This window comes from Arvicanthis niloticus, chromosome 30 (genome assembly GCF_011762505.2).
Source record: "Arvicanthis niloticus isolate mArvNil1 chromosome 30, mArvNil1.pat.X, whole genome shotgun sequence".
In the NCBI taxonomy this organism is placed as follows: domain Eukaryota; kingdom Metazoa; phylum Chordata; class Mammalia; order Rodentia; family Muridae; genus Arvicanthis; species Arvicanthis niloticus.
Window position 1 is genome coordinate 19,917,185 of NC_133438.1, and position 12,667 is coordinate 19,929,851.

The following is a 12,667-nucleotide window of genomic DNA, read 5'->3' on the forward strand; positions in this document are numbered from 1 at the left end:
TTTGTACTAGAGTTACAGGTCTGTTGTCTTAGCACCCAAGGGACTGAGGCAGGAGGATTGAGACACCTAGACCAGCCTGAGCTACACAGATCCTATATGTTTTTAATGGGGTATAGAGAAACATGTGGAAATTCAGTAGTTGAAATTTCTTCATATTTAAATGCTTCCTACTCACCTAATGGATGTAGTTTCTTAACAGGTTGCATATGGGGCTCCCCAAGCCTTGTCACTCCCTTGCAGCTCAGCCTGTCCTCATTGGATGGCTGAACTGACTCTATGCCAACATGGTTGGCTGTTCTCTTCTTTCATCGTATTTCCTGTGACAAGCCATGCTGTGACAACTTCAGCTGGAAACTGCACCTCCCAAGTCTCATTCTGGACATGATCCCAAGTTAAAGGACCACATTCCAAAAATGCTCTTGACACTCAAAAGGACTTGAAAAGGACAGGGGAAGCTGTGGCCATCATTCTGTACTTATGCTTAAGTTGATACTATGCTGAAGAGAAGGATCCCATGGGCTGCAGCTTAGCAGAGCTCCGTCCTGACAGCTGGCACCGCAATGCAGCGGTGGCCCTAGGTTTGCCATAATACTCATGAGACTGAGCTGCAAAGCACTAGCTGTCTATAGGCAGCCACTCACCACCATGTCTTTGCAGCTCATGTTGCAGCCCCACTTCAGTGCCCGGTGGTCCCTGCACCATCCTGCTTCTTCAAAGTATCATGAGATAGCCCAGTGGTCTTTTTCTGATGCTCTAATTACCTTCCCTAGCATTTATCACAATTCCAGTAGAGATGCAACCTCTCTTACTGAACTCGGTATGTCTCCTTGAGTTAAAAGGTCCATAGTCTCCACTATATTTAAATAAGGCTAAGCCTTCCCCCTCGATGCTCTCAAAGCTTCTTATGTCTGGATTTCTCATATACTTGAGCTTCAGTCCTGGTGAGTGTCTCCTCCTCCCTGCTATGAGGATGGCAGTGCCCTGAAAATGGAGTTTGTCTTGCCTCTGGAACACGAACACACAGAGCAGCAATAGCAAATAGGGGTTAGACAAATGTTTATTAACCCAAATGCATTTTAGTCCAGAGCCATGGATCCATGGATGTCACCAGATTCCTGGAATAATGGTTACTCTGTCCAGCCTACAGCATCCTAGAAAGAGAAGAACTAAGGGATGCGTGCTGAGGTGCTTCATTCCTGCATGAGCTGCCATATGAAGAGTGGACCAGAATGTTCTGAAGGACATTCAGTTAATGCTCATGAACACTCTCGTAAATTGTGGAGTCCCTTAGCGTAAGGAATGATTGTGACTTCAGTAGTCTTCCACCAGCTCCTTCATTCTCCTTTATTTTGGCTTTCATGTAGAAAATGCTGACCTGTGAGAGGGCCACAGACCCCAGGTCTTCAGAATGTCACAGGTAATGTGTCCTTTTGAGGCTCAATACAGACAATGAGTCTGTGATGAGCAAATGCCCCCAACCCCATGCAGTCACTCAGACTCCGCAGGGCAAAGAGCCTTATTAAGCTACCAGAAGGAAGGAGGCCCACCATCGAAAGGAGTCCTAAGCTGTCCCTGCAGTTAATTACAAGGAGGCATCTCTGCCTTCAAAACCTGGCCTAAGGCTCAGCCCTAAGGAACTCTCCTGTTTCTTTGGCTCTTTGAAAAGAAAAAACACGGCAGCCTCTGTATGCTGCCACCATATTTCAGGGTAAAAAATATCTAAGTGGAAGGGGGTGGGGGCACACCCTCATAGAAGCAGGAGGAGGGAAGATCGGATAGGGGGTGTCTGTAGGGGAAATGGCAGAAGGAGATAACATCTGAAATGCAAATAAATAAAATATCCCCAAAAAGGTAATATTTAAAGGATTAAATGACTTCAACCATAAGACATAAACTGTGGCCAAGCCCCTCAAAGTCGAACTTTCACTTCAAATATTTTCTTGTAATAATAAAAGTAATTGACAGACGTTTCTGGGAACCTTTGAAGGTGCTCTATTCAGATGAGCAAATCCTGACTTCTGAAAGCTCCAGTATTTAACAGAACTGCAGGTCAAGAGGTTTCCCAGATGGAAATAGAAATGTTTCCTTCGAGGTCTATTGAACTGAGGCATAAGTGGCCAGTGGAAATGTTGGGCCAAGGGTAGAGTGAGAGACGAAAACAGGCTCATAAATGCTCACTTAGGACTTGTGAAATCCCCAGGTCACAGTATCTGACAGCAGACGGTGACATCATTTGGCCAAGTGACTGGGTAAGGAGAATCTACTTAATCAAGCATTCCGATATTACTGCTAGAATTGCAAAAGAAGAAAACAAGACACTGAGGGACAAAAGTTAGTGAAAGAGATGTATGAGAGATGAGGAAGGGAAAGACAAAGGGACATGGGAAAATGACATTTAGTGAAGCAATGATGTCCCAAGAGCACAGGAAGGGAGCAGGGCGGTGGTGGTGCACAGCTTTAATCCCAGCACTTGGGAGGCAGAGGCAGGCGGATTTCTGACCTTGAGGCCAGCCTGGTCTACAGAGTGAGTTCCAGGACAGCCAGGGCTACACAGAGAAACCCTGTCTCGAAAAACCAAAAATAAATAAATAAATAAATAAAAGTACGGGAAGGGAAAATGGCTCAATTTTGTAAATAAAGTTCAGTCTTGGCAAACAATTAATGCACACACACAACACACAACATACAACACAGACACATACTCCACCCCACCCCACACACACATACACATCAGTACATATGCTCACAGGTTGTGTATATCTTGATATAAAGACGTGTGTCACAAGATAAAAGAAAAAGAGTTCCTAAAACTCTTTCTTCTTTTTTTCATTACTGACAGCTCAGTGTTACTATAAATCCCTCAGCAATTCCTCTCGTAAATTTAAAAGTACCGGTAGCTGTTTGCTTCAGTTTATCTGCTCTTGTTTCATAGTCCTTAGTTGAGGCCTCTGATGTGCTCAAATCCTTTCTCAAACCTTTATGAAAACAGTAACGGACTCAACAGAGCTTTGGATAAAGTCAGATGCACTGCACAGCTGCCAGTGACTCTAGAGGGTCTCTGTGTCTCCTCCTCTGATGTTTCAAGTTCAGGTGAGGATAGTCATTAAATCTAAGCCTAAGTAGTTAAAACATTAAACCTCATAGCTCAGGACTCACCAGCCTTGGGGGGAAGTTAGTTTTGTTTTTCTTGTTTGTTCACATGAGTGCCTTATGTAGCACCCAGAAATAAACCACTCTGTGAGGTTTGGCGGACACCACCACCACCACCACCACCACGACCACCATCACCAGCAGCAGCAGCAGCAGCAGCAGCAGCAGCAGCAACAACAACAACAACAACAACAACATAGCTCACTAGATCTAGTGCTTTCTCAGGTGGCCGTTGTGTCTGCCGGAAATTTTTTCTTGTGTAACCACTTCATCCCTCTTTTCCTGGAGAGAAAGGGCATCCAAGATCCTTCCTTTAAAAAGAATCTAGGCTAAGGGGGGGGGGAGGGGCATTACCTAAGGATGTGCAGAATGCAAGCTTGAGATAGAAGAGTCAGAGCGGAAGATCGTTCCCGTGACTATCATCCTCAGAGCCTTTCGAAACCAAGGATAGAACATGCTGTATATGATGGGATTGAAAGTGGAATTAAAATAACCAAGCCAGAGGAAAACATTATACAAGTCTTCCGGAGTTGTAAAATCAATAAAAGGGTCTGTGATTGTCAAGACAAAAAAGGGTAGCCAACACAACACAAATACTCCCATGACTATGCTTAAAGTCTTGGTGGCTTTGCTTTCCTTTCTGGATGTGGCCTTCATTTTGCTTTCTGGGAGGGCCTGTTTTGTCCTAGGACCTGTACCAATCTGCCTGGCATGTTTCCGGGCAACTGTGAAAATGTGTATGTAAATCCCCACCATGACTGTCCCAGGCAGAAAGAAAGCTATGAAGGAAGCCAGCACTCCCCAGAGCTTGTTAAATATCAACACACACAAACCCATACAGTCAATAGCTGCAACAAAATCTTCAGCACCGACCAAATTTAATTCTGAGAATACCAAGCCAAAGGCAAAAAAGATGGGAACCGACCAACTGATGAGTAGAAAGACCCCTACGACACGGGTGGTGATTTGGGTGACGTAATGCAAAGGGTCACAGACGGCATAGTGGCGGTCAACTGAGATGAAACAGAGGTGGAAAATGGAGGTGGTGCAGAGCATGATGTCACAGCAGCTGTGAACTTTGCAAAAGAGGTCTCCGAAGTACCAGCACGACTCCATGGACCGGATCATACTGAAGGGCATGACCACGCAGCTCAACAGGAAGTCCGTGGTAGCCATGGAGAGAATAAGGAAGTTGGTTGGGGAGTGGAGCTGCTTGAAGTGGGCAATAGAGATGATCACAACCGTATTTCCCAGCATGGTCATCACTATTGCTCCGACCATGACTAGGTACATGGCGCAGACAACGAGTGCAGGCCTCACCTTCCTCGGGCAAGAGTTGTTTGCAGCAGCAAAGCAAAACTGGACGTCTGGGGAGCTCCAGAGGTCAGGTGAATTCATTGTCTTTGTCTTGTGAGTACTGTGAGTCCTTTTCAAATGAGCTGTGTTCCTTTCTGTGAACGAAGGAAAAGAACAATAAAATTATTGGCAGGGTAATTGTCCATTGACTCTAACTTAGGTCTGAGTCTGAAACAAAGTTGGAAGTCCCTAATGACCAGGAATTTGTTCTCCAGAAACTTCATGTGCATTTGAAATCACCTGTGGAACTTTCTAAAGCTTGGATTCTGATTCTGACATTAGAGGCTACAAGTTTGCATTCCTACAATCTCTTGGGAGAAGACAAGAATGTTAGTCTGAGACCATACCTTGAATAGGAAAGCAACTGAAAAAAAAAAACCTGAATTGATATTGTTACCCAGCATCCACAGATTGATACTGTTACCCAGCATCCACAGATTGATATTGTAACCCAGCACCCACAGATTAATACTGTTACCCAGCAGCCACAGATTGGTACTGTTACCCAGCATCCACAGATTGATACTGTTACCCAGCAGCCACAGATTGATACTGTTACCCAGCAGCCACAGATTGATACTGTTACCCAGCAGCCACAGATTGATACTGTTACCCAGCGTCCACAGATTGATACTGTTACCCAGCGTCCACAGATTGATACTGTTACCCAGCATCCACAGATTGATATTGTTACCCAGCAGCCACAGATTGATACTGTTACCCAGCAGCCACAGATTGATATTGTTACCCAGCAGCCACAGATTGATACTGTTACTCAGCAGCCACAGATTGATATTGTTACCCAGCACCCACAGATTGATATTGTTACCCAGCACCCACAGATTGATATTGTTACCCAGCACCCACAGATTGATATTGTTACCCAGCATCCAAGTATCCCAGATAGAATCACATATCATCATATTAATTTGTAGCTCTGGCTCCTTAAACTGATTAAGCATTTCTCTTGTTCAATTATATTAACCAATTTCCTGGATTAAAAACCACTCAGGAATGTTTGTGAGCAATGGAATTGCTAATTAAATTAAACAATGGTTAAAATCTGAAGCCATACTGTTTCTTTTACAAGATTATTACAAAATTATCTTTTCCATAAACTGTCACAAATGCTGCTGCCTCTGCTACCTCCACTTAGAAGCATTTCTCCTTACAATATGAAAAACAAAGTCTGCAGAATTTAGAGTAAAATCATGGCCAAGATTACAAGAGTGTACATAAATAATGTCCAAAATGAAAAAAAAAAAAAAGGTTGAAATGACAGACTCCATCAGTCTTATGGGCTCTCATTTCATTTAGCATCTGCATTTAGGAAGCAGAGTTGTGGTTGAGGACCTCCAGGGACAGAGATTCCACATTTTATATTGCTATTGAATTTGACATACAGCTGTATATTATTTAACCTGTCATTTGTAACATTAATAAGCTGAGAACAATGGGGCTAGCTCATGCTGGCTTTGACACGTTTGTTTTTCCAGTGCTGAGTCTGACATGTCTTTCTCATAGCCCATGGCAAATATTTGTGAGACTGAATGCCAGATTGGAGAAACATACTTTGGCCTGAGAACAGTCTAAAACTCATTGAACGCCTTGGGAAAGTGAATGCATGGTGCATCCTGAAGCAGATTTACATGAAGAAGACACTACTGAGACTATAAAACATTTGAAAACAGAATTTCTATCATTAGCTGTGACACCTCAATAATTATTTCCAGTGTCCATGGATTATTTGAAATCTTAACACTATAGCATATTTTATTGGCTTTAGACATAGAAATTGAATCCTTAAGGTTAGTATTTTTTTCTTTTTTTGATTGTATCAACCAGCATCACAATTAAAGTAAACGTGAGAACCTGAGCTGTACAGAAGAGAAATACAAGAAGAACAGACATTTACAAGGCTCTATCACATCTATTACAGATATTCAGGATGATTATATATCATTTTGGGTTCTTAGCTGTGAGACTAAAGATAACAAAAATCCCAAACACCTAATAACCTCATTTAATAAGTTAAATTTCTAGCTAACTTTAAAGATAAGCAAGAATCACCATAAAATTACTCAGGCATATTCTGCTACTGATTATTCACAAAAATCTCACCCCCTCAAAAAAAAAAAAAAAAACCTGAACAATCTGAGATATGCTGCTACATGGTTAATAAAATTTTAAGTTTCAGTTTTGTCAAACTAATGATTCAGAAAACTGCACTTACCCTGAGTCTGTAAAGCATATTTTGGGAGAAGAACTGGGGACCCAAGCCAAGGTCATAAGCATGCCGTGCAATGACTAACAGTAAGCTACACCCCCGCCTTGCTTTTCTTAAAACATGGAAGGAAACACTTCTAGCAATTACCAGCATCTGTTCTCATTCTTGTCTCATAGTTACATGTATAGGAAAATAGTTAAAGGTTAGATTCAAGACAGAAGATAGAGTAAAATATAATTACATATACTTGGGAGATAAACAGTTAAACAGTAGCTGAAGATAGGAGATACATAAAACACACGTTGTATTAAGATGATCGTCCAGAAGAATAGCTAAAATCATGACAAAGATGCCTAAATCCATTTCCTGAGCTCCTGGCCAACAGCTGTACACACAAATCTAACTGCTGGATGCTTCTTTGTTCTTCAGAAACTGTCAGGGGAATGAACAGAGATAAAACTTTTGTGCAATTTTAAACCTTGGCATGCCCACCCCTTTTGGAGACTTGCCTTTGAATTCTAAAAAAATAAAAATAAAAAATAAAAAAATAATATAAAAAATTAATAAAAAGTCTCTACAGTAATTTTTTTTAAACAATAAAATGTGAAATTCTTCATGGTGTCTATCTTTTGTAGTAGGAAACTGTTGTCTTGCTCATTTTTTTCCATAACCCATCACATTTCCCCCAAACTAGAGCAGCAGAGGGGTAAATTAATCACTATGTTTCTACAATCATTCACGAAAGCATGGGAAACTTTTGATTATTTCTTTTGGGAAATGGGAAGAAAGACTTGCCAATCATTCTAGCGGAAAATAATTGCAATTACTTGGTTCAAAGTTAGTTCCCTGAGGGAGAAGTTTCCAAACCAATGAAACAGACACAAGGACAGTGGAATACAGATTCTGAAAATTCAAGCTGTACACGGTGTGCACGATCATAATTCTAGCATTCTGGAAGCTGAGGCAGAGGGACTACAAACTGGAGGCCAGCCTAGGTGATATAGCAAGAAAGCTAGAAAAAAGCCACTGTAATCCCAAAAAGGCAGGAAAAGGAAGACCCCAGCAGATATGCTATCCCACCTGTTCCCTTACTTAAGAAACTACAGGATGGGTCAGATGTCTCTAAAAGCTAAAAAGAAAAGCCAAAAAGCTTTTCTACAAGCTTTTAAAAGATAGAAAGAAACAATATATTGCTCCAAACCAGAAATAAATGGGGAAAAAAGTCAATGTGCTAACATTTCCGAGATATATGCCTAATGTATATCAATGGATATGTATTTCTCTCAAATAGGGAGATGGTATTTAACAACTCAGTGATATTAATATGTGGAGAAAACTAGAAGGCACATCATGGCAGCTTTACCAGACATACGTTTTGTTTTAATGGTTAAGTCATGAACACCCCACTCTGAAGACTGTCTACAAAAATATTGATTCCTTCTTACCTCAATACATCTGACCCATCCTGTAGTTTCTTAAGTAAGGGAACAGGTGGAATAGCATATCTGCTGGGGTCTTCCTTTTCCTGCCTTTTTAAGATTACAGTGTTCTTTTTGAAGTGTTCCAGGTTTGTTTATACAGACCAGTATTCTAAGTATGGTTGCCCTCAACAAACCAACAAAAACAACTCCACCCCAAACCAATCTGGATTTATTTTCCTTCTCATGATGGGATCTCCTTTATTTTACCAGGATTCAGTTTCCTAGTAGGTAATTTAGAGCAACAGTTATTGAACCACGAGAAACTAGTGTGTCAGTATCTTACCAGGCAAGGGACACTTGTGTGTCCTCTACTCCTGCTCATTCCTCCCTCTGTGATAGGCACATAGGAAATAGGTCCATGCTCCTGAGGGAGGCTCCTGGCAGGCTGCTCTGTCCTCCGGATTTAAGTACCAACCATGCCTCTTGAGGCCACATTTCCTGCATCCTGCAGTTTGCCGGAGACTCCTTCACCACCTTCACTGTGCCATCAGTTGAGATCACAGGAAGCCACCAGAGACTGGGCTCCAGAGAGCAAACTAGCTTTGTGGTTCTATGGCTGAGGCCTCGGAGACAACTCAGAATTGTCTTGCACGAGGTCAAAGAAGGAAAAGTGTAAAGTATGGGGAAAAACGAAGCAGAGAAAGATGAGGTGGGACAGAGAAGAAGAAAATGTAATTCATCAAATAGTAACCTTATCTCTTACTGGACTCTAGATTATTGGTCCTTTTAAAGGTTTATTTTTAATAATTCATTACTTTGTTTTTATTTTAAATAAATTATATTTAGTAATTTTGTTTTTAAATTTTCTTTCATTCTTAATTATGTATCTGTGAGGGAGTAAGTAGAAGACTAGTATGCACACAGGAGTGCAGGTGCCCTTAGATGCCAGAGACATGGAGAGCCCCTGGAGCTGGAGTTATAGGCAATAGTGAGCATACTGATGTGGGTGCTGGGAAATAAACTCAGGTCCTCTGTCTGAACAGTACAGTCCTAATCCCTGGGCCATGCTATCTCTCCAGCTTCTGTTTGGCTTTTTGAAACAGGGTGTGGCTGTGCAATTCTGGCTGGCCTGAAAGTTTGGCTTTTTGAAACAGGGTGTGGCTATGCAATTCTGGCTGGCCTGAAAGTTGCTAGGTAGAGTGGACAGGCATTTAGCTTGGTAGCAATAGAAAATATATCAGAGTCAATTCTTCACTAAGGAATTTACACTGTAGACATTATGTAGCTGGATATTTTAAATACATCTATAATTAAAACCTTCAGGAAGCAGGCACAAGAGGATTGCAACAATTTTCAGCCTAGACAACAGCAAAACTAATAACATTTGAAAGAAAAAAAAAAAAACAGGAAAACAAGCCAAACAAAAACAGAGGAAGAGGAAGAAAGCCCTGAGTTTGGTCCCCACATGCTCTTACAAGGACACTTATGAGATGGGACAAGCCCATTATAATGCAAATAGATTTAAGGTCACTGGAGATTGTACCTCCATTAGAGTTCGATACACCATATCAGATCATTCTTATCTTTCACTAAAAGCCAAAAAAAATATTAAAAGTCAGCCTATGTATTTCTACAAAAACAAAATCAAATCTAAATCAACTTGTTGAAAAGCTAACTGGAGTGTCTCCTCTGAGGAATTTATGAAATAAAATGAAACACTTTCATAAATAAAGACAGCATAGCTGGAGATGTTGACATTTGATTTTATGCTCACTTGGAATGACAAGACTCATTTTTCTGAACTTTCCAGATTGAGAACACATACTGTGTATTTGGTTGTTTTAATGTTACATGTTTATGAGGGAGATTTGTGAGTGTGTATGTGAGTGCGTGTAGGCGCAGGTTGGTGCCACTGCATCCTGAGTGCAGATCAGAGGACAGGCTTAGGTGTCCCACTTCACCTTCCCACTCATTTAAGACAGGGCTCTTGGTTGGCTGACCCCTGAGCTCTTGGAGATCCTCCTGTCTCTGTCTCTCATTTCCTGCAAGACCACTGAACTACCCCATGTGGCTTTTACTCCGGTTCTGGGCATCCAAACGCAGATTTCCAGGCTTGTAAAACAAGTACTTTTACACAGAGTCATCCCCCGGCTCTAGTTTTATTAATTTTGACATTTTCAGTGGCGTGCAGTCATGGAAACACAAATGAAAGTTAATATTTTAATAGGCGGTGAAGTGGTTTAAGGTCTATTAGAGGATATAAACTGCAAAAGCAAAAGTAAAATGAACATTACCAGTACGGTCAGTCCATCTCCCTCCTGGGGCTGGAAAACTAGGGCATTGGTGGGATTTACAGAATCTAAAAGCATGAGGCAGGCCCCTCAGTTTCTCCAAGTTCTGAGACGAGGCTGCTAGCTGGCTATTTCTAGTTCCTCTGGAGCTTGGAAGCCACCCTCTTTGAAGGTCAGTTCTTGCTATCCAGTAATTGTTGTTACTGTTACTTTTGTGTAAATTATGTTATGAAAACTGCAGGTTATTGGTTACATTCTAACAATGGTTTAAGTCCTCAGTCTCTCTCTCTGTCTCTCTCCTCCTCCTCCTCCTCCTCCTCCTCCTCCTCCTCCTCCTCCTCCTTCTCCTCCTCCTCCTCCTCCTTCTCCTCCTCCTCTTCCTCTTCCTCTTCCTCCTCCTTCTCCTCCTCCTCTTCTTCCTCCTCCTCCTCCTCCTCCTCCTCCTTCTCCTCTTTTTCCTCTTCCTCCTCCTCCTCCTCTTCCTTCTCCTCCTCCTCCTCTTCTTCTTCCTCCTCCTCCTCCTTCTCCTCTTTTTCCTCCTCCTCCTCCTTCTCCTCTTTTTCCTCTTCCTCCTCCTCCTCCTCCTCTTCCTTCTCCTCCTCCTCCTCTTCTTCTTCCTCTTCCTCCTCCTCTTCTTCCTCCTCCTCCTCTTCTTCTTCCTCTTCCTCTTCCTCCTCCTCCTCCTCTTCCTCCTCCTCCTCCTCCTCCTCTTCTTCTTCCTCTTCCTCCTCCTCCTCTTCTTCCTCCTCCTCCTCTTCTTCTTCCTCTTCCTCCTCCTCCTCCTCTTCATCCTCCTCCTCCTCTTCCTCTTCCTCCTCTTCCTCCTCCTCTTTTTCTTCCTCTTCCTCCTCCTCCTCATCCTCTTCCTCCTCCTCCCCCTCCCCACCTCTGTTCTTTCCTCCCTCCCTTCCATACCCCTCTATCTCATTTATTAATGTCTTTAAATGCTGATGCTGGGAAGAACTCAAAGGTTTCCATATTAATGAAACAAAAAGTCTGCTGGGCTGGAGCTTTTTAGGGCAAAACCACTTTTGGAGTCTCAGTATTTCTAAAAGTAGCAGTAAACCACCAACCAAAGAGCACACATGAGCTGGACTGAGGCCCCCAGAACATATGTATGGAGCAGATATGCACCTCTGTCTTCATGTGGGTCCCCCAACAATGGCAGCGAGGGCTAGCCCTAAAGTTGTTGTCTGTTTATGGAATCCATTCCCCTAACTGGGCTGCCTTGTCTGGCCTCAGTGGGAGAGGATGTGCCTAGCCCTGCAGAGACTTGATGTGCCTGGAGTCGGGGTGGGGGTGTTCCTGGGGCTCCGGTGATCAGGATGTAAAATGAATAAATAATTAATGGGAAAAAAGATTTAAAAAACAAAGTTAGTTTACAAAAGGAAAGGCTAGAGGTCAAATAATCCAGATACCAAACACTACAAAATCCAAACACTTTGATTGTAAACATGATGCCAAAAGTAGAGAAATGTCCTGCCTGATGCCATGAATGGGTACATAGTGGAAATGCAGGTACACTGGCCACTGAGGTGGCTTACTGGGAAAGCCTGACCATCTGAGCTCAACTCCTGGAAGGAAAGTCAACTGCTACAAGTTGTGCTCTGACTTGACCTGTGAGCCATGGCATGCACAGACCACACACACACACATACACACGCACCTACACAAATAAGGAAATAAATAATTTTTAAAAGTTAAAAGCAGGCTTACTTAAAAGATTTCCTAAAATTACCTTTAAATGTGAAACAATTAAATTTCATAGATTTATAGCTCATTTCCAAAATGTCTTATTATATCCATATAAATATTCTAAAATTTAAAAAAAAAAATAGAATACTTCTGTCCTAAACATTTTGGATGAGGTATATTCAATATATGTCCATTTTGATAGTTTTAAAAAATACTGTTTTTCCCTTGCATGTCTGTAACCAATAAACTGTTCTCAGGTGTTAATCTTCCCTCCAAAATTAAGGAACATAAATGAATGGCAAAATATAAATAAAAATTAATTAAAGTGAAAGCAATAATAAATAAAGAGATGTGGAATAAAATTAAAGCAAAAGGTTTAGGTAAAGTATAATTTCAAAAACAACTCAAATATTCAGACACCATACCTAACCAGGTGTCTAGAAACCAAATACTGGAAATTTTAGCAAGATTTTTCTCATAGTTTACAAACAGATATGAATTACATACAAATTTTCAGTGGATCAAAT

General features: G+C 41.7%; 1 protein-coding gene across 1 annotated transcript; it reads right to left on the reverse strand.

The window, feature by feature from the left end:
- Positions 1-1,070: 1,070 nt before the first annotated feature.
- LOC143441011 (trace amine-associated receptor 4) lies at positions 1,071-8,593 on the reverse strand. Its single transcript, XM_076928038.1, has 2 exons — positions 8,498-8,593; positions 1,071-4,601 (listed from the first exon to the last, which is right to left on the reverse strand). The coding sequence occupies exon 2, from the start codon at positions 4,546-4,548 to the stop codon at positions 3,505-3,507; it is 1,044 nt and encodes a 347-aa protein (XP_076784153.1). The 5' UTR covers positions 4,549-4,601; positions 8,498-8,593; the 3' UTR covers positions 1,071-3,504.
- Positions 8,594-12,667: the final 4,074 nt, after the last annotated feature.